Source organism: Pogona vitticeps, chromosome 6 (genome assembly GCF_051106095.1).
Source record: "Pogona vitticeps strain Pit_001003342236 chromosome 6, PviZW2.1, whole genome shotgun sequence".
NCBI lineage: Eukaryota > Metazoa > Chordata > Lepidosauria > Squamata > Agamidae > Pogona > Pogona vitticeps.
Window position 1 is genome coordinate 112,256,200 of NC_135788.1, and position 26,964 is coordinate 112,283,163.

General features: G+C 41.6%; 1 protein-coding gene across 5 annotated transcripts; it reads right to left on the minus strand.

The window, feature by feature from the left end:
- Positions 1–1,052: 1,052 nt before the first annotated feature.
- LOC110086387 (interferon-induced very large GTPase 1) lies at positions 1,053–26,551 on the minus strand. Of its 5 annotated transcripts, none has more exons than XM_072976888.2 (7): positions 26,458–26,551; positions 24,463–24,753; positions 17,464–17,601; positions 15,262–15,321; positions 10,219–10,365; positions 9,005–9,070; positions 1,053–6,177 (listed from the first exon to the last, which is right to left on the minus strand). In XM_072976888.2, exons 2-7 carry the CDS (start codon positions 24,731–24,733, stop codon positions 1,484–1,486), a joined length of 5,376 nt encoding a protein of 1,791 aa, XP_072832989.2. In that variant the 5' UTR covers positions 24,734–24,753; positions 26,458–26,551; the 3' UTR covers positions 1,053–1,483. The 5 variants fall into 5 exon arrangements, with proteins under 5 accessions (XP_072832989.2, XP_072832988.2, XP_072832987.2 ...); XM_072976887.2 differs by having other exon boundaries at positions 9,005–9,064; positions 17,455–17,601; XM_072976886.2 differs by having other exon boundaries at positions 17,455–17,601.
- Positions 26,552–26,964: the final 413 nt, after the last annotated feature.

The following is a 26,964-nucleotide window of genomic DNA, read 5'->3' on the forward strand; positions in this document are numbered from 1 at the left end:
AAAAATCCAGCCCACCAAGGAGGCATACTGGGGATTGAACTCCCAGCCCTGCCTCTGTAGCTAGACACCTCAACCACTGAGCCAACCAGCAATTTAATGTAATAACTTACTGTTTTTCTAGCTGCTGTTTTTAAATAATCTGTAGGCTGCCTTTGGTCTCTCCACTAGGTGACAGCTGGCATAAAAATGAAAATAAATATTTAAAAATTAACCCAATGACACCTGTAAAATTTTAGAGATGCCATTCTCCACTTGTTTCACATTCCTGAAATGTTCACATAGAAAACAAATACAGTATAGTAACCTGTTGCTGTTTTTTTAAAAAACAATTCTTGACCCTTGAGGTTAACATAAATGCTGGCTGCCACGTTCTTTATAGAAGAGACCTAGGTTCCCACAGCTAAGGTGGCCCTTCTATTTTTCCAAAAGTATAATGAAAAGCAGAGGCTATCTTACCAAATTAATCCCTAATGGGATACCTGTGCCCGACTTCCAGGATTCTGGCCAATGGATATGGAGGACACAAAGACAATGTTATAGCATTTAGATATGACAAGGTTATAAATGCCATTGAATGATTCCATCTGAACTATTTACTGTATACATATTTTTATGCATCGTTTATTCAATAAGGCTTCTATCTGAATGGATTTATACACCCTGCCTATGTAAGCACTCAAGGCTTGTGATAAATCTAATTTGGACTATATTCCAGAATACTGATGTCTTTGAAAAGGGGCACAGTGACACTTTTGCGAGCTACTCCCAGCTGTATCCGGGATTATTAGAGTGTTATCTTGAACATATTAGGTAGTGGAAGAGACAGGGAGGACAACTGCCAGACAACCCTAAACCCTTCCACCTCTCTTAAATAAATACCCACTAACAGTACTATTTCCATAGCACTTTTCATGTGGAAGGGGAGTTATATGGTACACTTCTGTCCACTGTTAGAATGAACTGGAGAGAGCAGGGCACTGTTGTTTCCAGAGGGGTAGAGGAAATATTGTAAACTAGCGACATATGACAAATGCACTGCAAACAGGCTGAGGTGTGTGAAATTAGGCATTTATTGAGTATATGCCAATATAGGGAAAGCCTCCCACAAGAAAAACAAGTTAATGGCTATGTGTCTTGCAAACCAGACACTCTTTCTCAAAAAGTAACATTGTGAATATTCAGGTATTTCAAACGCCCACACCTAAACAGGGTTCTCAATTTAATAAGAATAAATCCTAAATAAACATCTGTTTTGTATTTGGCACGAACATTCCAAGCAAAATTACTATAAGAGTTGCATGGCACAAGTAAGTTTTTCAAGGATCCAGTAAATATATGTATTTTGGAAGAGAGAAAGGAGAACAGCATATAGTGCCAATAATCAACAAGAAGAAGTGTTGATGGACTAGTGAGTGACAGTATTGCTATAACAGACATCAAGACAGGAGTGTGCAGTCTTGTCAGTAGTAGCACCTCTCATGTATTAGTTCATGTTAAAGGCTTCTTGGATGCTTTCTAATGCTTGCTTCTTGGTGATTTTCTTCCAGTCCTCAGGGAGATCAGCTGGGCAAGCTTTATAACGTTTGGCAAACTGCTGGTTGAATTCCTTGAAAACAAACTTCCAGTAGTCTGAGGCAGAGATGCTGGCGTCAGGCTGGATGCGCCAGTCGGGATAGTATTTGCGGTATTCTTTATATGGATGCCATTCTCCGCCGGTATCTACATTTCTGAACTGGGCGTTGGAAATGACATCAGAGGAACATAAGGAGTACAGGAGCTTTTCTGTGTCCACATATCTGCACATGCCTAATCCTTGAGGTCGATGGACGGAAGCAAAGTGTTCTTGGTGATCGCCACCCCCGGCTTCACAGGGAACTTTGCAGAAGGGACACTGTTTCCCACAGCCAAAGACTCGGTTGAAGATCTCATCCTGGGGCTTGAATGAAATCCTTGAAAGCACCTGTTCAATATTCATTTCAAACTGCTCCGAAAGGATTCCGTCTATAATCTCAGGGATATAGGCCTGGACTGTAGTAGAGAAAGATTCAGTCTTGGCAGCATTGTTGAACTTCACGACATCCAGGGAGTCCTTGGAAATGACAAGCTCTTTCCTCATCCCAAGGCAGAAACACTCCAAGAAATCAGACAAAGTCACAGTTTGCTTTGCACCGCCCTCCAGAGCTTCGTTTGTTTTCTTTATCACACCAGATAGGATTTGTCTCTCCAAAACCATCAAGTCTTCTCTCTGCTCGTAGTATTCTAATAGATGTTCATATATCCAAGATTTGGCAAACCGTTTATAATGGATTATATATTCCTGATACTTATCAAAATTCTCCTCTTCCAGCAAAGTCTTCTGCACAGTGAACTGAAAAAAGCTGCGACTGCCATACTGAATGGACAGTCCGCTGCTGAGAACATCATCTACTATTTCTAGCCCAAGTCTCTTGTAGAGATAGTCCACCAGAGCTGGTCTCAGACAAAGGTCACAAAAATCTTTGGCTCTTTTCTGACAAGCATCCTTCTCATAGTAAAGGTCTTTGAAGATGGAAAGATAATGCGGTTTCAGGTTTTCCAGACGTTTATGAGGATTGTTTTCTCTAATGAAGTCATCGTGCATCTTCTGAAAAGCATCGGCTGCCTCTCTGAGAATACAATATTTCAGATCCACCTCAAAGTTAATAGTAACACAGAGTCCCTTCAGTTTCATGTCTTGAAGTCTCTCGTTGACCATTTTCAACAATTCCCAGCAATATGTTTCATCATAGTCCCCTTCCATACTGACTTTCCCTGCAACATAATTCTTACATAATTCAACTGTGTTCATAGCAGAGTCCTCTATTTTCCCTTTGTAATCTTTGAACAGCCCCTTTATTCTTAGTGCCCATGAGGTTTCTAGATACTGCTTTTTCATCGTGAAGACCATCATGTCTGACTGGTGCATTAATTGTTGGAAGATCTGATTTGCTAAGCCACCTCGATGTTCCAAATCTTTTTTTAGCTGAGAGAACACATTTGTATGAATTTTTAGATGAGTTAAATTGTTTGGTGGCAACTCTTCCAAGGTTTCCTTCCACATTTTCTCAAATTCATCCTCTAGTTCCTTAGGACTCAGTTGGTAGTCCTTCTCTTTATATCCTTCTAAGAGCTTGTTTACCTTCTTTTCTATGGTTTTTAAGTACACGGCCTGCATATTGCTGATCTTACCCATTCCCTTACATATAAGAACAATGTGCTGGCACTTATTAATTAAATAGCCCTCCAGCTGGTTCCGAAGAAATTTCACACTTCTGATGAAGTCTTCTTTATACTTTTCTACCAGATGCAAGTTTTCAGCACCACTCTCAAAATAGTTTTGTACACACTGTAATATTTTTTGCTCTCCAGCATCCAGCTTGACGTAAGTATCACGCTTTAATTTATCTACAGCATCAGTTTCAAAATCTTCTGGGGATAGGTTTTGAATAGCGGTATGAGCTTCGGACATCCAGAGGTGCATTTCCTTCCGAAAATCCCATTCCCATTCTGAATACTTTAATGCAAGTTGGTTATAAGCATCAGCCACAAGACTGTTGCGGAAGCTAAAGATAAAATTCTCATGTTTTACAGCACTCCACAAGCTTTTTACCCATTCAACAAACTGAGGGATGTCTTTAGGGGTTCCTTTTTGTGAACAAGTTTCCATGAAATTGAACAGATATCTTTTTAACTCTGATACACTCTCACTGTATCCCAAATTGACTGGAGCCATTGGTGGGACCCCATGCCACAAGCCAGGAATGTACCAATTGTGTTTTTCAGGATCATACTCCATAATATCTGAAAATGACACTTCTTTACATTGTTTTTCCATTCTTGCTGCAGCCTTGGTCATTTCATTGAGCTGCTCCAGGAGGTGTTTTCTGTCCCTCATGTTCTGATCATGGGCAGAAACATCACTAACATTCTGATGCACAAACTGGCAATTAGGCTTATGCCCAATTTCCTCCATCCTCAGAAATGCATGTACCACAATTTGTAAGATGTCCTTCATTTCGGTGGCGTTCTCCATGGCCAAATTAACTATTGTTATATCACTGAGCCCAATAACCAAGGTGGCCAGCTCATTGTCATGTTCATAGCTACCTTCCAGTTTGGCAAGCTCCGGGGCCTTCAAGCCTTCTGTATCTATCACCAGGATAAAATTACAACCAATTCCTTGCTGCAGATTTTCGGAGACTCTAAGGAGTGTCATGAATGCTCCCCGAGTACATCGACCACTGCTAACAGCAAACTGCAGTCCAAACATGGTATTGAGAAGAGTAGATTTCCCAGTGCTTTGTACACCAAGAACAGTCAGAACTTGCATCCTAGATTTGCCTCCTAGCTTAACATGGAGTTCCATTAGAACATCAGTCACCCATTGCAGTGGAATGTTAGAGGCATCTCCATCCATCAGTTCCATTGGAAATCCTTCCAACATCAGGTCAGCCGCTATTCCCGGCAAATGGACAAATTGCCTTTTGTTCTCTGCCATGTTACCTTCCTTCACCATCATGTATTCTGCCTCATAAAATTGCCCCAGCTCACGCATGAAGTGTTCTACCCCTAAGGAACCGATAGAAATTAATTCATCCAGCCGTACTAATTGTTGTACATCATTTGTAGTGGTGCGACAAATCTCTTTGTATTCTTCCCTTAATTTTAAAAGGTTAGCTCTTGCAACACGATCTAAGCTGAACTTCATCCATTTTAGAAAGTACTGTTTTTCCACTGAGCCAAGATTATGTATTCCATTAATAAATTTTGTTATCCCATCGGTAAGATCACACCGATTCTGTTGCGCACGTAACCCTATCCATTTCTCTCTTAATTGAGATTTGTAATCTTCTGCCGGTGTGTCAGCTTGCCCTTTCATCCTACACAGCTCTTTCTCCACTTGAGCCACATTTCTCCACAAGTCTCCCTGGAGCTTCAGCATTTCCTTCTTATAGACTGCCACATCTTTAATTTCTTCAACAATTTCCTTAGCATGCACAGCCCCATTCTGACATTCCTTTGAATTTTCATCTATCTCAATTCCCAGTTCTTGGCCTATGCTGGCCATTTCTTCCACATTCACCTCTTTTTGATGGGTGTGTACTATATTCCGCATAGCGGAACGAAGTTTCTTCACAAATTCTGTGATATTTTGGATCTTTTCCTTCACCAGCAGCTGTGATTTGTTCAAATTCAGTACTGGTACAAGTTTGTTAAGGAACTCCAATGTCTCCCTTGATTTCCTCCCTTCAGTATTCAAGATAAAGTAGTATTTAGATCTCAGTTCATGGAGGCTCAGTAACGTATTATATTCTGTGTCAGAAATATCCTCAACAAGAATGAACACAGCTGAGGAAACTTCTGTTAAGAAACTGAACTGCAGCCAGTGTGACTCCATGTTTCCACGCAAGTTTGTTATTGCTACGGGCTCTGGAAAAATATCTGAGTTTTCTCTCCCACCAGGAAAATACCAGGAAATTTCTACTAGACCGTTACTGATTTCTCGAGGGGCATTTCCACACTCTGAATCATGGTGAACAAAAAAATCATGATGGTGCTGATGAGAGCTGAGGACCTCATTAATAAGCTTGGATTTGGAGAGACAGGAGTTCCCGAGCCTCACAAAAGAAATGGTTGGCATAGAAATACGCACCAAACTCTCCTCTTTGAAGCCTCTGCTCTCAGCTATGGAATGGGGTCTCCATTTTTTCACAATGTCCCTCATGGCCCAGAGCATGAAGGAGCATTTGGAGTTGGCAAGGGGAGGTAAGATCAGAGGAAGAGCAAACTGGCACATGGACATTTTGAGCAAGATCTCCTGCTGAAGCAAACTATCAGAGCAAAGCAAGGTAGCACAAAGAACATCAAGGGGGTTCACAGAAACTTCAGTGTCCACTTCCATCAGAGAGAGCAATTGATCCCCTACATCATCAACCTCCTCATCTGAACCTTCCTCAGCCTTTGAGGCAAGGCCTGTATTCCTTGCTGTCCCGTTGAGGGCCATCAGTTTCCTCAAAAAGTGCCAAGGCAGATCTTCCAGTTTCTGTGGAGCTGGAGTTTCGAGACTTTCTAACTCAATTTCCAGAATTTCCCCCACAGTGAGCTTTTGCCTGCTTCGTTTGCTGAGGCCTAGCTTCCTCAAGAAAGGCTCAACTGTCCCTGTGGGAAAAAGAAAAGAAAACAATTACTCTCCATAAAGTATGAATAGCAACCTTGCTTGGTAGCCATATCCCTTTGAGGGAAAATTCAGAAGTTTCAGAGGCATGGAACCCAGAGCTGGAAACATTTTTTTAAAAGAAACTCATTGCACTATCCATTCCTTCAAGGCAGACGCATGGTTGTTATCGTTAAATCCATTTGCAGAAATGTGTGCAATTAATTACTGAGAGACCAGAAAAACAGAAGGAAGCAGCTTTCCCTTTAGTGGCCAATCTTGATACTGCAACTTGAAAATACTTAAGATAAAGCAACGCAATACTTCATCTTGCCATTTTGGATTAATAAGAGAATGGCACAAAACTTAAAAATCTATTGCCAAGATTCTTGGGGGAAAAAACTTTAAAATTTCCTTTATAATTAACTTTAGAAACTAGTGAGATAACATTGCTCATTACAAAAAAATAATGTTTTAAATTCATTACATTGCTTGTGAATCAGAACTTAGTTCCAATCGGAAACATGGCATAAAACAGAAGCTCTGCCTCTCCTTTTCCTTCAAAATAAAAGGTGCTGACGCATAGTTTAATTCCACTTCAGGGAAAAGAAAAACTGGTTACTTAGTGGACCAGGGGAAAAATTTAGTCCATACTTGTAAAATGTATGTTCATTAAAATGAACAAAATTGGGAATGGAGTAGAAGTAGTAGGGACGGGCTAAGATCTGGTCGCACTGAGATTACTTTAATAGAGTATATTGTTTATCTAGCCTGGATACAGCCTAAAGTTGTGCTGTCAGATATACTTGTTTTAAAGTTTTAAAAGGTTAAATAAAATCCCCCACTGACATTCTCCAGTACAAAATAGATTTTAACAAACCAATGGTCAACTCTTGCTTTGGTTATGTTAACTATTAACCTGAAGCGAGGACACTAGCATATTACAAGAAAAGGACATCACAGATTATATTTTTCAGCTCTTTGCTTGTGTCTTATGAAAAAAAAAAATCATATCTACCCAGAACTTCAAATTATGGTGTCCTTGGTAACTAAAATAAGGAATTTTCTCTTCTCCAGCCTGAAGACACTTTGTCAAACATGTATCATCAACCAACACCATTTCTTCCACTTTCATATTTTTATACTTGCACTGGCAGGGGTACAAATCTACCAAGAAGACTGCTTTTCAGTTTACTACAGGACAAAATACAGTGGTGCCTCGCTAGACGATGATAATCCGTTCCACTGAAATAGCTGTTTAGCGAAATCATCGTCTAGCAAAAAGCATTTCCCCATTGGAATGCATTGAAACCTGTTTAATGCGTTCCAATGGGGAAGAATCGTCGTTGTCTAGTGAAGATCGGCCATAGGAAAGCTGCTTTGCGAATTGCCGATCAGCTGTTTAAATAGCTGTCTTGTGAAGCTTAGGTCCCAAAAACACCCGTTTTGTGAGCACGGAGGGAGCTGTCAAAATTGTTGTCTAGCGAAAATTGGTTTGCGAAGCAGGGACCAAACATTGTCCAGCGAAATTCCTCCATAGGAATCACTGTTTTGCGAATCGCTATAGTGATCGCAAAGTCAATGTCTAGCGAAAAAACTGTCATGCGGGGTAACTGTCTAGTGAGGCACCACTGTACACCCTTACATGCATTTTATCCCAGAGAGCTACAAACAATTCCAACAAGAACAAAGGTAGAAGACACGAAAATAGACCAATGTGGCTTCCCCCCCCAAAAAAAAAACCTCAAGAGAGGACTGGAAAATAAAAAAGGGCACATATAGGAAGTGGATGGAAGGCCAGCCCACAAAGGAAGAGTACAGACAGGTAGTGATCTTACTTCATTCATAGGGTTTGAGGAGGCAGCATTTGTACCGAGCTTCACTCCCTTTTAAACTTTTTTTTAAAAGTCTGCAGCCTTTTTTTTGGTCTTTTAATCTTTTAAGAAAAAAAACTTTGAAAGCTTTTTTATAACTAAGCCTTTACCTGTTTGTAATGACCTACTAAAGAAAAGTCAGGACTTTTAATAGTTGACCATACTAAGCAAGGGACAGGCCTGGCTGCAGCGTTTCTGCAATAGTCCTCTCCTACTGCTGGTTTTTAAGTTTCCTTAGGAATTACAAAACCTTCATACAACTTTTATCAAGGTACAACTGGGGGCTGCCTGATAACCATGGTTACTCCTTCTAACAAACGATAAGTGCCCTGGGAAAGTTGGAATATCCTTCTGAGGCTTGGGAGGAAGCAACACTTCCATCCGTGATTTACAGGCAGCCGCAAAAAAGTTACATTTCAGCCCAGCATTAATGGTAAAAGGAACCACAACTTCGTGAAATTTTAGTTCTACCCTTGGTGTTTAAGCATAAGGCCAGGCTGTCCTTCCTCTTTCAATGTATTTCACAGAAGCGTCGGAAATAAATATTGGTAATTTTTCATAAGAACTTCACATGTTATGAGGAAAAACATTAAGTCGGTGTGAGCAGTACGATATTGACAATTTCATGCCAAAGCAATCCTTGCAATAACATCTAATGTTACATACTATTATTCAAGGGAAAACATCTTACTCCAAATCAAACATAATATGAAGAAAGTTGATAAAAGAGTATCATAATACTAGAATTTAGGATCATCCAATGAAGCTAAATAACGGGAGATTCAGAACACACATTCTTCAGTTAAATTATGGAATTTGCTGTCACTAAATTTGGTTACGGGCAATGGCTAGGCTGGGTAAGACTTCAGTGTGGTTCAACATCATTCTTTCATGCATCCCCTCGATTCCACCACATAATTTCCTTCAGAAAGTTGCTCCGTACCAGCAGAATTCTTACCTTCCGGAATGTCTTCTTCCATGGCCTCTGGTTCAGGCTCTGGTGTATTGCCTACATTTTCTAATGCTTTTTATAAAATAAACAAAGTGGAAGAAATAGAAAATTAAGTGGAAAATCAGTATCACACTTTTCAAGATATGAGAACACAAAGATAAAAATCATGCAACAAGGGACCAGTGTTTTGTCAATTTGTTTTGTGTCCTATAGTTACAGTGGTGCCTCGCAGGACGGGCACCCCATTTAACGATGAAACCGCAGCACGACTATCTTTTTGTGATCACAATTGCAAAACGATGGTCTGAATGGGATTTTTTGGCTTTGCGATGATCGGTTCCCTGCTTCGGGAACCGATTCTCGCAAAACGACGATTTTAAAACAGCTGATCGGCAGTTTCAAAATGGCCGCCGGGTTAAAAAAAAAGCCTCCCCGCTGTTTTCCGGGAAGGATTCCTTGCTGCACAGGCAGCGAAAATGGCCGCGCTATGGAGGATCTTCGCTGGACGGTGAGTTTCAAGCCCAGAGGAATGCATTATTGGGTTTTAATGTGTTTCTATGGGCTTTTTAATTTCACGTTACGTTTTCGTTCTACAGCGATTTCGCTGGAACGAATTAACGTCGTAATGCGAGGCACCACTGTACAGTGGACCCTTGACTTACAGACGGCTTGACTTACGGACTTTTTGAGTTATAGACTTCTCTGGCCGCAAAGTTTAGGTTTGCCTTGCAGCCTGAGAATTGACTTACAGACCAGAAAAAAACCAAAATGGAACAAAAATGGCCTGTTACGGGATTAATCGGTTTTCAATGCACTGTAGGTCAATGGAGACATGACCTACAGACTTTTTGACTTGAGAACCACCTTCCAATACGGATTAAGTTCTCAAGTCAAGACCCCACTGTATTTTGATTTTAATGAATATTAAGGAAAAGAAGTTTAGGAGGAAGGCTCAGGCAAGAACATGTAACTAGCTAACCGCTTGACAGGAACTAAAAGATCATTTTGGATGGGAGGAAAACTCTGGGCTTGTGCTGTGTCTTTAGAACAAAAAGTATACATTAAATAATAATAAGATGGCTGGTGAAAAGTTTGTGCCTGGCCTAGAACAGGTGAACCTATGGCCCTACAGATTTCCATCATTTCTCACCATTGACCATAATGGCTAGGGACGTCCAACAAAAACTGGACGTATAGTATTTATAAATAGGTTTTTGTACCTGGTATATCTTCTGAGTCCTTGTTTCCATTCAGTGGAGAGGAGGTGACTGAGTCTGTATTTTCTTCTCTGTTCTTCTCCAAAGTACTATTTGCAGGATCATGGTTTTGAGTTTCATTTTGATTTAGGCATGCTGTAGGGCCACAAGCTAAGAGAGACCTTCAGAGTCAGTAACTGTTTTATGCCATATATATCATCTTAAAATTCTTGAAAATAATGAATGTTTTCAGCATTATTCTGATTTAATTATCCAGGTTTTAGAAATTGAGCATTATTAATACAAGAAATTCAATGTGGGTACATAGTGAGGCCTTCATGGATTGCTGCCTTGTCGTGGCGAAGGGGCTTGAGTAACTCAGAGAAGCTATGGGCTATGCCGTGCAGGGATACCCAAGACGGACAGGACATAGTGGAGAGTTCCGACTAAACGCAATCCACCTGGAGTAGGAAATGGCAAGCCACTCCAGTATCTTTGCCAAGAACGCCCCATGATCAGAAACAAAAGGCTAAAAGATATGACGCTGGAAGATGGGCCCCTCAGGTCGGAAGGCGTCCAACATGCTACTGGGGAAGAGTGGAGGACAAGTACAAGTAGCTCCAGAGCTAATGAAGTGGTTGGGCCAAAGCCGAAAGGACGCTCAGCTGTGGATGTGCCTGGAAGTGAAAGGAAAGTCCAATGCTGTAAAGAAAAATACTGCATAGCAACCTGGAATGTAAGATCTATGAACCTTGGGAAGCTGGAGGTGGTCAAACAGGAGATGGCAAGAATAAACATCGACATCCTGGGCATCAGTGAACTAAAATGGACAGGAATGGGCGAATTCAGCTCAGATGATTATCATATCTACTACTGTGGGCAAGAATCCCGTAGAAGGAATGGAGTAGCCCTCATAGTCAACAAAAGAGTGGGGAAAGCTGTAATGGGATACAATCTCAAAAATGATAGAATGATGTCAATACGAATCCAAGGCAGACCATTCAACATCACAATAATCCAAGTTTATGCACCAACCAGCATTGCTGAGGAGACTGAAATTGAACAATTCTATGAAGATTTACAACACCTTCTAGAACTGACACCAAAGAAAGATGTTCTTCTCATTCTAGGGGACTGGAATGCTAAAGTAGGGAGCCAAGAGATAAAAGGAACAACAGGGAAGTTTGGCCTTGGAGTTCAGAACGAAGCAGGACAAAGGCTAATAGAGTTTTGTCAAGAGAATAAGCTGGTCATCACAAACACTCTTTTCCAACAACACAAGAGGCGACTCTATACATGGAAATCACCAGATGGGCAATATCGAAATCAGATTGATTATATTCTCTGCAGCCAAAGATGGAGAAGCTCTATACAGTCAGCAAAAACAAGACCTGGAGCTGACTGCGGTTCTGATCATCAGCTTCTCATAGCAAAATTCAAGCTTAGACTGAAGAGAGTAGGAAAAACCACTGGGCCACTCAGGTATAATCTAAACCAAATCCCCTATGAGTACACAGTGGAAGTAAAGAACAGATTTAAGGAACTAGATTTGGTGGACAGAGTGCCTGAAGAACTTTGGATAGAGGCTCGTAACATTGTCCAGGAGGCAGCAACGAAAATCATCCCAAAGAAAAGGAAATGCAAGAAAGCAAAGTGGCTGTCCAACGAGGCCTTAGAAATAGCAGAGAGGAGAAGGGAAGCAAAATGCAAGGGAGATAGGGAAAGTTACAGAAAATTGAATGCAGACTTCCAAAGAATAGCAAGGAGAGACAAGAGGGCCTTCTTAAATGAACAATGCAAAGAAATAGAGGAAGATAACAGAAAAGGAAAGACCAGAGATCTGTTCAGGAAAATTGGAGATACTAGAGGAACATTTTGCGCAAAAATGAACATGATAAAAGACAAAAATGGGAGGGACCTAACAGAAGCAGAAGACGTCAAGAAGAGGTGGCAAGAATACACAGAGGAATTGTATCAGAAAGATTTGGATATCCCGGACAACCCAGACAATGTAGTTGCTGACCTTGAGCCAGACATCCTGGAGAGCGAAGTCAAGTGGGCCTTAGAAAGCCTGGCTAACAACAAGGCTAGTGGAGGTGATGGCATTCCAGTTGAACTACTTAAAATCTTGAAAGATGATGCTGTTAAGGTGCTACATTCAGTATGCCAGCAAGTTTGGAAAACCCAACAGTGGCCAGAGGATTGGAAAAGATCAGTCTACATCCCAATCCCAAAGAAAGGCAGTGCCAAAGAATGCTCCAACTACCGTACAATTGCACTCATTTCACACGCTAGCAAGGTTATGCTCAAAATCCTCCAAGGTAGGCTTCAGCAGTATGTGGACCGAGAACTCCCAGAAGTACAAGCTGGATTCCGAAGAGGCAGAGGAACTCGAGACCAAATTGCTAACTTGCGCTGGATTATGGAGAAAGCCAGAGAGTTCCAGAAAAATATCTACTTCTGCTTCATTGACTATGCCAAAGCCTTTGACTGTGTGGACCACAGCAAACTATGGCAAGTCCTTAAAGAAATGGGAGTGCCTCACCACCTTATCCATCTCCTAAGAAACCTATATGTGGGACAGGAAGCAACAGTCAGAACTGGTCATGGAACAACTGAGTGGTTCAAAATTGGGAAAGGAGTACGGCAAGGCTGTATACTGTCCCCCAGCTTATTTAACTTATATGCAGAATACATCATGCGGAAGGCTGGACTGGAAGAAACCCAAGCCGGAATTAAGATTGCCGGAAGAAATATCAACAACCTCCGATATGCAGATGATACCACTCTGATGGCAGAAAGTGAGGAGGAATTAAAGAACCTTGTAATGAGAGTGAAAGAGGAGAGTGCAAAAAACGGTCTGAAACTCAACATCAAAAAAACTAAGATCATGGCCACTGGTCCCATCACCTCCTGGCAAATAGAAGGGGAAGATATGGAGGCAGTGTCAAATTTTATCTTCCTGGGCTCCATGATCACTGCAGATGGAGACAGCAGCCCTGAAATTAAAAGACGCCTTCTTCTTGGGAGGAAAGCGATGACAAATCTTGACAGCATCTTGAAAAGCAGAGACATCACATTGCCAACAAAAGTCCGAATAGTCAAAGCTATGGTTTTTCCTGTCGTGATGTATGGAAGTGAGAGCTGGACCATAAAGAAAGCAGACCGCCGAAGAATTGATGCCTTTGAATTGTGGTGCTGGAGGAGGCTCTTGAGAATCCCCTGGACTGCAAGGAGAACAAACCTATCAGTTCTAAAGGAAATCAACCCTGACGGCTCACTGGAAGGACAGATCCTGAAGCTGAGGCTCCAGTACTTTGGCCATCTCATGAGAAGAAAAGAGTCCTTGGAAAAAACCCTGATGTTAGGAAGGTGTGACGGCAAGAGGAGAAGGGGACGACCGAGGATGAGATGGCTGGACAGTGTCTGCGAAGCAACCAACATGAACCTGACACAACTCCGGCAGTAGAAGACAGGAGGGCCTGGCGTGCTCTGGTCCATGGGGGCACGAAGAGTCGGACACGACTAAACGACTAAAACACATAGTGAGGACTTACACACTGCAAGTGTGTCAGTATTTGCCTGCCTAAGTGCAAGGTAGGACTATGTTCTTCTTATGGAACCCCCCCGACAGCAAAGCTTGGAACAGTCAGGAACCAAGTAAACAGGAGGACAGTCCTGTTGGCCAACTTTTATCAAGGAACAACTGGCAGCTGCCTGATAACTACGGTTACTCCTTCTAACAAACTATAAGTGCCCTGGGAAAGTTGGAATGTACTTCTGAGGCTTGGGAGGAAGCAACGCTTACTTTCATCGGCGGTTTACAGGCAGCTGCAAAAAACTGCATTTCAGCCCAGTATTAATGTTAAAAGGAACCACAACTTCGTGAAATTTTAGTTCTACCCTTGGTATTGAAGCATAAGGCCAGGCTGTCCTTCCTCTTTCAATGTATTTCACAGAAGCATCGGAAATAAATACAGTTGTGCCCCGCTTTACGATTGCTCCGTTTAACAACGAATGTGCTTGACGGTGAGGTTTTTGCTATCGCTTTTGCAATCGCTAAACGATGGTTTGAATGGGATTTTCCCGCTTTGCAAGGATCAGTTCCCTGCTTCAGGAACCGATTTTCGCTTTACGACGATCAAAACAGTTGATCGTCGGGGTTTCAAAATGGCTGTTGGGTGTACAAAATGGCTCCCTGCTGTGTTTAGGAGCCATTTTTTTGCTTTACAGGCACCTGAAAATGGCCGCCCCTATGGAGGATCTTTGCTGGACGGTGAGTTTTCAGCCCATTGGAACGCATTTAGGGGTTTTCAATGTGTTTCAATTGTTTTTTTAGTTTCATTTGATGACATTTTCGCTCTACAGCGATTTCACTGGAACGAATAAATGTTGTCAAGCGAGGCACCACTGTATTGGTAATTTTTCACAAGAACTCCACGTTATGTGGAAAAACATTTTAAATTGGTGTGAGCAGTATGGTATAGTATTGATATTTTCATGCCAAAGCAATCCTTGCACCTAATGCTGGTAAAACATCTTACTCCAAAGCAAACATACTCTGAAGAAAGTTGATAGAATTTAGGGTCATTCAATGAAGCTAAATAGTGGGAGATCAGAACAGACAGAAGGAAGTACTTCTCCCCACATTCTTCAGTTACCATATTTTTCCGTGTATAAGACCATACTTTTGTCTAAAACCTTTAGACTAAAAATTGAGGGTTGTCTTATACACGGAAGTAAGCTGAGGAGAGAACAAAAACAAGTGGAGGTGAAAGCAGGGATAAAAGTGATCCTACAGTGCTTTGATCCCTTTCCCCCTACGCTTGCTAAGCCCCAGTTATTTGGATTAGAAAAGTGGGGGGCATCTTATACATGGAAAAATACGGCAAATTATGGGATCTGCTGTCACTAAATTTGGTTACGGGAAACGGCACAAAAGGAATCAGATAGGATGCTAGGCTGGGTAAGACTTCAGTGTGCTCCAACATCACTGTTTCATGCATCCCCTCGATTCCACCTCATAATTTCCTTCAGAAAGTTGCTCAGTACCAGGAGAATTCTTACCTTCCGGAATCTCTTCTTCCATGGCCTCTGGTTCAGGCTCTGGTGTATTGCCTACATTTTCTAATGATTTTTATAAAATAAACAAAGTGGAAGAAATAGAAAATTAAGTGGAATATCAGTATCACACTTTTCAAGATATGAGAACACAAAGATAAAAATCATGCAACATGGCACCAGTGTTTGGTCAATTTGTTTTGTGTCCTAGAGTTATTTTGATTTTAATGAATATTAAGGAAAAGAAGTTGAGGAGGAAGGATCAGGCAAGAACATGTAACTAGCTAACCGCTTGACAGGAACTAAAAGATCATTTTGCATGGGAGGAAAACTCTGAGCTTATGCTGTGTCTTTAGAAGAACAAAAACTTTTTAAAATACAGTGGTGCCTCGCACAACGGGCGCCTCGTAGAGCGATGAATTCGGTCTACGAGGCCGTTTTTGCGATCGCAAATGTGATCGCAAAACGATGCCCGTATAGGCTGTGATTCACAGAGCGAAGGTCGGTAAGCTGCTCGCTTACCGACCTTCGCTTTGCGACCCGCCGATCAGCTGTCCGGCGGGTCCAAAATGGCCGCCGGAACAGCCGAAAGGGGCCGGGGCGCAGCGTTTTCGCGCCCTTGGTAAGCAAGGGGAGCGCGCGAAAACGCTGCGGAAGCCCCGAAATGGCTGCGCGCAACCATTTCGGGGCTTCCGGCAGCGTTTTCGCGCGCTCCCCTTGCTTACCAAGGGCGCGAAAACGCTGCGCCCCGGCCCCTTTCGGCTGTTCCGGCGGCCATTTTGGACCCGCCGGACAGCTGATGGCAGCCATTTTGGCACCCTCGTTGTGCGAGGGGAGGGTGCGAAAATGGCTGCCGGCCCCTGGGAAACATCGAACTACGGTGAGTATTCTATGGCATTGGAACGCATTAAACGCTGTTTAATGCGTTCCAATGCCTTTTGGTGTTCCGTAGTGCGATGTTTCCCACAGCGAAGGTTAATCCGGAACGGATTAACCTCACTGTGCGGGGCACCACTGTAATTAGATGGCTGGTGAAAGGTTTGTGCCGGGCCTAGAATAGGTGAACCTATGGCCCTACAGAAGACAGGACGGCCTGGTGTGATCTGGTCCATGGGGTCAGGAAGAGTCGGACACGACTAAACAACAACAAAATGGCCCTACAGATGTAGTTCTCTTATTTCAATTATTTCACACCACTGACCATAATGGCTGGCCACCGAGGGACGTCCAACAACAACTAGATGTTTCCTGCTCTCACTGATGAGAAGTGATGTATGGTGGGCTGGACTCCCAGACACCAAGGTTGGCAATCAAGGTTTTTAAAAAGTAAGATACAAATCGCCAGTGTAATTTAAACTATTTCATTTGTTTATCACATTTCTCTCACACTTTTCTTCCAGTGAGACACCACCTTCAGGTTGATGTCATGTGACTTTCCTCATATTTGTTAATGCTGTATGTCGACTGAACGCAATATTGCTATCTAAGAAACTCCTGATTTTTCCCCTTTAATGAAGTTCCAAGCTGCTCTGGTGTTTGAGAAAAATGGAAGTTTTGTTTGGCTTCCAATGAAGACTACACAAAGGACGATATTCAGCTGAGCTACGGACCCTAATATCTTGCATTAGATACCGTTGCTCTGCAGTTTTATCAATTACAGTGGTGCCTCGCATAGCGATTGCTCCGTTTTACGACGAAATCGCTTTGCGATGGACTTTTTGCCATCGCAGGAGCGATCGCTTTGCGATGGCCCCTATGGGGAAAATTCGCTTTGCGATGATCGTGGGGAAGTGATAATAAAACGGCCCATTTTTGCACAGCTGATCAGCGGGGCCTTGGCGATCATCACAAAGGCCCCGCCGATCAGCTGTGCGAAAACGGGCCATTTGCGATGATCGCTTCCGCGCAATCATCGCAAACACTCCGTTTATGCATAGCTGATCGGCATTTCCAAAATGGCGACCGGAAAAACAAAATGGCGACCGGTTTTGCCTCGCTTTAGAGGCACCGAAAATGGCTGCCCCTATGGAGGATCTTCGCATAAAGTCAGTTTTTAAGCCCATAGGAACGCATTGAACACGTTTTAATGTGTTTCTATGGGCTTTAAAAATCGCTTAGCGACAATTTTCCTGGAACGGATTAACGTCACTAAGCGAGGCACCACTGTATTAAATAGTATTTATAAATAGATTTTTGTACCTGGTATACCTTCTGAGTCCTTGTTTCCATTCAGTGGAAAGGAGGTGACTGAGTCTGTATTTTCTTCTCTGTTCTTCTCCAAAGTACTATTTGCAGGATCATGGTTTTGAGTTTCATTTTGATTTAGGCATGCTGTAGGGCCACAAGCTAAGAGAGACCTTCAGAGTCAGTAACTGTTTTATGCCATATATATCATCTTAAAATTCTTGGAAATAATGAATCTTTTCAGCATTATTTTCATTTAATTATCCAGGTTTTTAGAAATTGAGCATTATTAATACAAGAAATTCAATGTGGGTACATAGTGAAGACTTATACGCTGCAAGTGTGTCAGTATTTGCCTGCCTAGGTACAAGATAGGACTATATTCTTCTTATGGAATCCCCACCAGCAAAGCTTGGAACAGTCAGGAACCAAGTAAACAAGAGGAGAGTCCTGCTGGCCAGCAATTGAAACAATTTTTGCATCCATGCTAACATATATACAGTGGATTGCCAATGGCAGGGTTTGGATAAAAAAAATTAAAAGATTGCATCTGCATGTGTTTCGACTCAAATTAAGCTATCCTTCCACCTTAATAGCTGCTGTGCGCCAGCGGTAAAGCATGCATTTTTTTATTTAGCTTTTTTTTAATCAGGAGGTAGCGGCTTCCAGCAGCTTTAGCTTCCATCTGCCATTTTGGCTGCAGATTCCAAGGGAAAGGGTGGGGGGGGAAGAATGAGGGCAGGGAATCAGGGAGGGGGACATGGAGAAAACAAAGCAGCACTGAACGAGGGAGAGAGTACTGATGCAGGAAAATAATAATTTAACTTCCCTTGACCTTCTACAGAAGATTAGGAGAAGTGCTTAACTGATCGCTGTTCGGACAGGAGGAGCATGCCAACTGGTGCATCATTTCTGTCACCAACCTCAACAGATCCTTGGTAGCCCAATCCACCCCACACCCAAAAGAGCCAACCTGCACAGGTCAAAGAGAATGACTCAGAAGTTTAAACTGAGAGCAAAACCAAAAGCAAATAAGGAAATTAAAATAATGAAAATGGAAAACACCATCAGGGGAACTGTATCCTGAGATATACTAAAAGCTATGTAAATCTATAGAAACAACAATAAGAGGTGAAACTATAATCCAAGTCAAAGATAATGGAGTCTTGCCCGAAGCCTGCCCCGAAGCCTGTCTGCTGTGGAGGGAGAATCTGGAGGCAGTTCAGGTGTTTCTGATCTCTCCACATTCTCTTCAGCCACAGTTAACCCTTCTGTGTCCAGGTCTTCGGAAGCATTCATGACAATAATCACCAATTGCTGTAGCATATACAGTGGTGCCTCACTTGACGATTACCTTGTTAGACAAGGAAATCGCTTCACAACGATGTTTTTGCGATCGCTTTTGCGATGTTTCAAAGGGCTTTTTTCGCTTTACAATGATCGGTTCCCTGCTTCAGGAACCGATTTTTCGCTTAACAACGATCAAAAACAGCTGATCATCAGGTTTCAAAATGGCTCCCCGCTGTGCAAAATGGCTCCCCGCTGTGCTTTAGGATGGATTCCTCACATTACAGTACCGGAAAATGGCCGCCCTATGGAGCATCTTCGCTGGACGCTGAGGTATTTCGCCCATTGGAATGCATTGAACCGGTTTTCAATGCATTTCAATGGGCTTTTTTGTTTTGCTTGATGAGGATTTCGCTTAATAGCGATTTGAACAGAACAAATTATCCTCATCAAGCGAGGCGCCACTGTATTGCTTATACACTACAAACAAGATACCCGGGCTTTTAGCTTTCAGGCCCTTCTCTTTCTCTTCTTTGAACAGTGTTAATGGTAGAGGCCAATCTTTATCTAAGCAAATGCTTTCAAACACAATACAGTGGTGCCTCGCAAGACAAATGCCGCGCAGGACAAAACCTCGCAAGACAAATGGTTTTGGCAATGAGGTTGATGACTCGCAAGACAAATGTTCCTATGGCCGTGCTTCACAAGACGAATGTTTTCCATTTTTTGTTCTTGCCTCATATTTGCTGATTTTTAAATGTTTTTCTATGATGTTTAAAAAGTTAAAGTTTTTTTATTAAAATTTTTAAAATCATCTGCACAATATGCATGGCTTTAAAGAGCACTTAATAAACCCTTTGTAAACCAAATTTGACTTTGTTCTGACCTTTTTTGCCCATAGGAACGCATTAATTAGATTTCAATGCATTCCTATGGGAAAATGCGTTTCGCAAGATCAATTTTTCGCAAGACAACATTAACTTCGGAATGAATTAAATTAATCTTGCCAGGCACCACTGTAATATACGTTTGCCCAGAGTTAGGGAAACTTCCTTTTTTGGAGAAATAGCATCCACAACTCATGGCAGTGCACCGGAGCTCCCTTGTGAGAGAATTCAAAATATCCCACCAAACTACACATCCAAAGACTCTCTTGGATGAAAACTAGGACAATTACAGTGGAATCAAACTGAGGTAACACCACCATTTCCTGTGGTGACTACACCTGAGATGACCTGCACATTGTTTGTTTTTCAGAGAGGCAGGCATATTAGTTTGTTTCAGGACATGTTAACAAAAAACAACAGAAAATCAAAAGTGAAAGAACTGTTCCACTTTCAAGACTTGTAGATTTAATCCTCAAAAGCTCGCACCGAAATAAATCTGTTAATCTTGAAAGCGCAACGATACTTTGGTTTTTATTCTTCTTGTGTTTTTGTTGTAACGAATGTAGTTATTTTACTCTGCTTCGGTAGAAACCGCTGGGTTATGACCTCTGCAAAGCAACTTTAAACTAAATACTGCTTGGAACAAGATGGAAGGGATTTCCCCCTTGCTTCCCACATTATGTTTATCTCCTGCATTAGCTGGCTTTTCTAAGAAACCCATAATAGGGAGAAAGTAAAAGAAAGAGGAAGGCCAAGTCCTGTGTGTGGTTCAGAGGGAGGTGAAGCGGAAAATGCAGTGGAGGCTTTCAGGAGTACCACATGTACACTTATTCCCCCCCCCCCAAACACTGCCCCCAATTTTTGTGAGTAAACTGCAACGAAGGTTTGGACAGGTCCAAAGGGGAACTGAAAATAAGGCGTTAAGAGGAAAAGAAAAATATAAAATGTTAAGCAACGTAGTATTACGCAAAAAGAAAATGGTACAAATTGGACACATCGTTCACAATCAGAAGCATGATGAAATTAAAGATAAAAAAATTACCAGTATTTCACTACTGTGAAACTGAAATCTAAGTACTGTACAGTATTGCTCAGATGACCAAGGGAAAGTTTGTTCCTCTTGGGGTCATATTGATAGAAGCAGAAGAAACAGTTCTTTTCTTTTACATGTCCCAAACTATTGTACAGTATATATAACCTCAAAGGATATGGCAACATTTGATTTGCTAATATTTCATTCCTTATCATTGTTACTCCTTTCCTCTTCACCCACCCTCAATATTTATTTCATAACTTCCTTAGGGTGGAGATCTGATATTTTGCGTATGTCAGCATCGAGAACATCATACAGATTGATCATGCAATGTAAATATTACATTTTCTTACATTATTTATTCCTGATACAATGGTTTAAAAAGCCCAGTTAATATTCTGCTTGACAGAAACTCAGAAATTTAAAAACCAACCAACCAAGATTCTAAGCTTCATACTGGACAGAAAAGTGTTATAGTGTCCAGTGTGATGAAAGAACACAGAGCAATTTGGCACTTTGCATGTAGACACAGGAGGACAACTACACAGCAAGAGAAATGTGAATTTACTTGCTTTGAAGTCACACTGTGGAATTCAGGTCTCCCCATGTCTGTTTACATTAACAGGTCTCAAAACTAGCTTCGCTCTACGAGTGAGAAAGATCTTGGAATTGTCGTAGATCACGAGCTAAATATGAGCCAACAGTGTAATGTGGCTACAAAAAAGGCAAATGCTATTTTAGGCTGCATTAACAGAAGTATAGTTCCAAATTCCATGAGGTGCTAGGCCCTCTCTGTTCAGCACTGGTTAGGCCTCACCTTGAGTATTGTGTCCAGTTCTGGACACCACACTTCAAGAAGGATGCTGACAAATTGGAACAAGTTCAGAGGAGGGCAAAAGGATAATCAGGGGGATGGAAACCAAGCCTTATGTGGAAAGGCTGAAAGAATTGGGCATGTTTAGCCTTGAGAAAAGGTGGCTGAGGGGTGACATGATAGTATTTTTCAAATATTTGAAAGGCTGTCATACAGAAGAGGGGAAAGATCTGTTCTCGATCATCCCAGAGTGCAAGACATGCAACAATGGGCTCAAGTTAAAGGAAGCCAGATTTTGGTTTAATATCAGGAAAAACATTCTAACTGTTAGAGCAGTACGACAGTGTAATTAGTTACCTTGGGAGTTGGTGAGTGCTCCAACACTGGAGGCATTAAAAAACCTGGCAGATATGCTTTGATTATATTTCTGCATGGAGCAGAGGGTTGGACTTGATGGCCTTTTAGGCCCCTTCCAACTTCACTTTTCTATGAGTCTATGAAAAGGAGGAGGAAAATGGCTTAACAGCCTTGTTTGCAGCTTGTTAACTCTCCTGTAGTCCTGCAAGAAGCATGAGTAGAGAACTGCCTTAATAAGCTGTAAATAAGGCATTTCCTCCTCTTATTTACATCTCTCATTTTCTATTTCTTTTCTGTTCTTCTCTCTCTCTCCTTGCCTAAATGCCATAGCACAACAGCACTGCCAACAAGCTGTTTGTCAAAAAGGAAGGAAATGAAATTATTTGCAAAGACCCAGCCTTCTGAAGCTGGATCTTTGCCCCTCACCAGCTGCCATGCCATTGCACCAGCCACAAAACGCACTTTTCTGCATGAGATCAAATTATTACACTGCCAGAGCAGATACAAATAGATTTATTGTCAGGGGGGAAAAGCAGCCCCAGCAGCTGAGGGGAAAAACTCTAGGAGGGGAGAGACTCTGGGCTTATTAACATTTGTTTTACGTCATGTGGTCAAGAAAAAAAAATGCAGATCTGACTTTCCCAATCCCATAGCATTTCCAGCATTTTTCCATGTAGTGCAGCCATAGAATTGTGCTGGTGTTGCTTTGGGAATCCTATGCAAGCAGCAGAAATCTACTTGAGAGTATGTGCATAACTACTATAAAGGTAGTGGTGAAGGAATTTTGGAGATTGGTTTGAATAAAACCCTCCACTGTTCAGAACCGGCGCTTTCGGAGTGATAGTAGCCATGATGATGTCTAACCTCCAGCAGGGAAGGAATGTTAAGGAGGAAGACATCATGAGCTTCCGGTGCTTTAACATTGAAAGGAAAGTTAAACCCATTGCCCTCAAACTTGCAGCCACCCCCCACCAAGGAAATATGGAACAAAATGCTTAGCAATACTTTTACAAGTCACAGAAGATATAGGCAGGAAGCAAGTTCTGGTTGTTGGGGTCAAAAAACAGGAAACTCTTCTGCTACAGATGGCTGGTTTGAGTCATGAGATTTAGAGGAATGTAATTGCTTTGGAAAAATCGAAACTTAAAACAGACCAGATTAAATTACCAAATAGGAGCAGTAAGAGGGACATGAAATCTGCCCAAGGTGCCAACAGATCAGTCCTTCTATCATTCAAAAATATAATTTTTATCTAGACTACCTTGCTAGAATTTGCTGCTTGCACAAAAGTGGCAACAGAGATTGGGAATGTACTGCCTCGCTAAACTATGTTAATCCATTCCATCAAAATTGCTGCGAAGCGCGGTTCCTCACTGGAATGCATTGAAATCCACTAGATGCATTCCAACGGGGAAATTGTTGTCTAGCAAAGATCGTCCATAGGGAAACATCGTCTAGCGAGTGCAGGTCCCCATTGGAATGCATTGACAGCTACTCAATGCATTCAAATGAGGAAAAATCATCTAGCGAAAATCGCCCATAGGGAACCATCGTTTTGCGAAGCACAATAGCGATCACAAAAACCCATTGTCTAGCAAATTCCTCATCCCGCGAGGCAATCGTCTAGAGAGGCACCACTCTACTCTAAACAATAACAGGTCCTGGATTCATAACATGCCTCTGATCAAGATGTCTTTCCCTCTGACCCCAAATATATAAAGATCAGCTCCAATTCTTTCCAGAAGCCTTGCTCTCCCTCCCTAGAATCATTTTCTCACATCTTACATCCCCAGATGTACCATGTTTGATTCCTCCTATAGAACAAATTCTGGGCCTGACACCTAGCTCATATTAAGCACATTTTGCTTTCAAGCCTAAACCCCACCTAAATTCTGAAGTCACCAAATGCTGCAAAGTCTCCAGCTCTCAGCATCAATTACTCACTCTGTGAAATGGGATAATAACAGCTTACACACAGGTATGTTGCAAAGACAGATACTGTAGGACCCATAAACGTAGGTGAAGCTAAGGTGCAACATTCATGGTTAATTATTATAATCTTACGGTACTGTATAATCATAGCAGTCTACATTCCACAAGTCCTTGTGGCACTTTTTGAAAAATCAGAATAGCCAGGCAGATTTGGCAACTCTCAAAACACAGAGTTTTTGGTTAGAGGATCATATGGTACCTTGTAAAAGTCACAATGGCTGAAATTCTGTTGGTTAGTGACAGACAGGCAGAATATTTGTTGTTTAATCCAGAGACCACAGCAAAATAAAAATAAAATTAATACATTCTATTAGTGCAATTACATACAAATATTTTCCAAATACCTGGATCTGCATATTGAGGCTCTAACCAAAAATATTGCAACTCTATTTATTATGTGTAATTTGGGTGACTGAAATAAAAAGCTCAGTTTCTCCCAGACACTCGTGTTGCTTCGTGTAGCAAGTCACACTAGAGTAGGCCCATTGAGTCAGTGGGAACTTGGTGTGTCCACGCCTCCAGAAGTTCTGTCAGTTCAAATCAGCCTACTCTAGTTTCAGCTTCTTACGGTAAGCAACAGGATTTCAGCCACAAAATCTGGAAAACAACCCCAAAAAGCAGAAAATTGAGGGTTTTAATGAACACTAACTTACCAGTTGCTGGAGGCCATAACTCTGGGGGCAAATCTGGGAAGAGGCTCCGTATGCATTCCAGAAACTGGTGGCAAATCTGTTCCCCCCGGATCTGGATCTTCACCAGGAGTTTTCGTATTTTCTCCTTTGGGTTCTCCAGTTTATCCAAATCACTGTAATCAGTCTCCGAGATGAAGCCTTGGGAGGCAGCATCATCCAAAATGAGACTCGATGCTTTTTCAAGGAAGGCAACGAGTTTCTCACGACTTCTCCGGATCGTTTCGAAGGCCATGGCAGCCGCACAGGGGTGACCTTCCATCAGAAAAGACAGAAATTTTGCTTCAAGGTCAAGTGACTCTCACTTTACTCCACAATGTACAACCTTAACACATATTGTTAATTCCCTATGTGTGATCACAGCAGGAAGGACACACAAAAAGACCTTTCATTTTACATAAATTTAATAATTGTGTGATTAAAACTCAATTTAAAATGGCACTGAATTATTGGGCAGGGTTTTTTAAAAAAGTAAACCCTATTATATTTTATATTATTTATTTATTTATTTATTTATTATATTTTTACCCCGCCCCTCTAGACAATGTCTACTCGGGGCGGCTAACATAGATAAAAACACAGCAATATAACATGTATAAAATCATAAAAAATACAATTATAACAATTAATTCCCAACAACACATTACCAAGATGGCATGACTCGAGAGGAAAAAAAAATTAAAATACTGTATTTTGTTATATTTTAAATTGTTATTATATATGTTGGAAGCCATCTAGAGCAGTGATCCTCAACCTTGGGCCTCCAGATGTTCTTGGACTACAGCTCCCAGAACCCTTCACCACCACCTCTGCTGGCCAGGATTTCTGGGAGTTGAAGTCCAAGAACATCTGGAGGCCCAAGGTTGGGGACCACTGATCTAGAGTAATCGCTTGACTAGATGGGCAGGGTATAAATAAATAAATAAATAAATAAATAAATGGCAAAATAAGAGCTAGAGCAGTATAGCAGTTTTATAAGAGTGTTAAGACTAGGTTTAAGGAGATGAAGGTTCAAATCCCCACTGGGTCACAAAGTTCATCAGCTTGTTTTGGACATTTACTGTACAGTACAGTTGACCCTCTACTTAAGGAATTAATCCGTATTGGAATGGTGGTTGCAAGTCGAAAAGTCTGTAAATCGAATCTCCATTGACCTACAATGCACTGAAAACCGATTAATCCCATAACCAGTGGTTTTTATTCTATTTTTATTCCATTTTGGTTTTTTTTTCTGGTCTGTAAGTCGATTCTCTGGCTGCAAGTCAAATCTAAATTTTGCAGCCAGAGAAGTCTGTAACTCGAAAAGTCTGTAAGTCGAGCCGTCTGTAAGTCGAGGGTCCACTGTATCTTAAGTCTTAATCTACCTTCCATGGTTGCTATAAAAACAATTCTCCCCGCTTTTTGAGAAGAAAATGCCTCTTCAAACACGGTGCATGCCGGAAAATGGTAGTACATCACCCAGAAACAAAGGCAGAATATTCTTTTTTTCAGAATTAGTTTTATCCATATGCTGATTTAAGAAATGAATTAAACGAAATCTGTATGATCTCTCAACTGACTGGCTCTTTAAGGTGGGTATTAGTGTAATAGATTATGATTAGCCCCCATAAGTGTAAATCAGAGCCTAGAAGAAATAATGTTTTATACAGTAACTGCCAGTATGGCCCACCAGTCCAAAAAGTAGTCTAAAAGTATATTTTGTATTTTCAAGAGTAAAATTCGGACAAGAAACACTTGGTAGTAATAATTTAAGAGGAACAAATATTCCCGCCAAAAAGCAGTGTATCTATGAAAATAAGGCAGACTAGAGGAATCCTAAGAGCTTGCAGCAAGCAAGCAAAAAATAAGTTTACTGAGTCGCATTGCAACATACATCAGATAAAACAATATAGGAGCTTGTAACTTTGAGATAGTCTTCTCCAAGAGACACCCAACCATTCCTGGAAGTCAACAGCTTACCTTCGCTCTTTTCCCAAGAAAAGATGGAAACTTAGAATATATACTAAGCAGCCTCTGCCTCCCTTCAAAGAAACGAAAATGAAAGCTTGCAATTCAAATAATTCTGGCAAATAGCCAGCAGGACAATCAAGAAACGAAACTTCCCTTGGCATAGATAGAAACGTGATCTAGGAGGACCCTCTCGGTCTCATTACGGATCAGGGACGGAGGTGACCCGGCGAGGGCAAATGAAACCCATTCTAATAAATCTGTTTAATATGCCCCTCCCCCATCTGGGCTGGTGGGCTATAATAAACTGGACTTGCAGAGCAATGAAGGAAGAGTAAGATCATGGAGGGCAGTAGGGACTCCTCAGACACAAGAAGTCCTATTTTTATTTTTGAATAAAATATTTCTATCTTTCTTCAAGGAGGATCTTCAAGGTGTCTTTCTTAATAGATTGCTTTTTGACAATGCTAGTTGCAGTGTTCCAGGGAGGGAAAGGGGCCGATCCTGACGAGCTGCTAC

Excerpts from the sequence above, each read along its gene's own strand:
- LOC110086387 (XM_072976886.2), bottom strand. The coding sequence starts at position 24,733 with ATGGCCTTCGAAACGATCCGGAGAAGTCGTGAGAAACTCGTTGCCTTC. Across the intron at positions 10,366-15,261 it reads GGAAGAAGAGATTCCGGAAG|CTTGTGGCCCTACAGCATGC; the intron begins GTAAGAATTCTC and ends GGTCTCTCTTAG. Across the intron at positions 6,178-9,004 it reads GGAAGAAGACATTCCGGAAG|GGACAGTTGAGCCTTTCTTG; the intron begins GTAAGAATTCTG and ends TTTTTCCCACAG.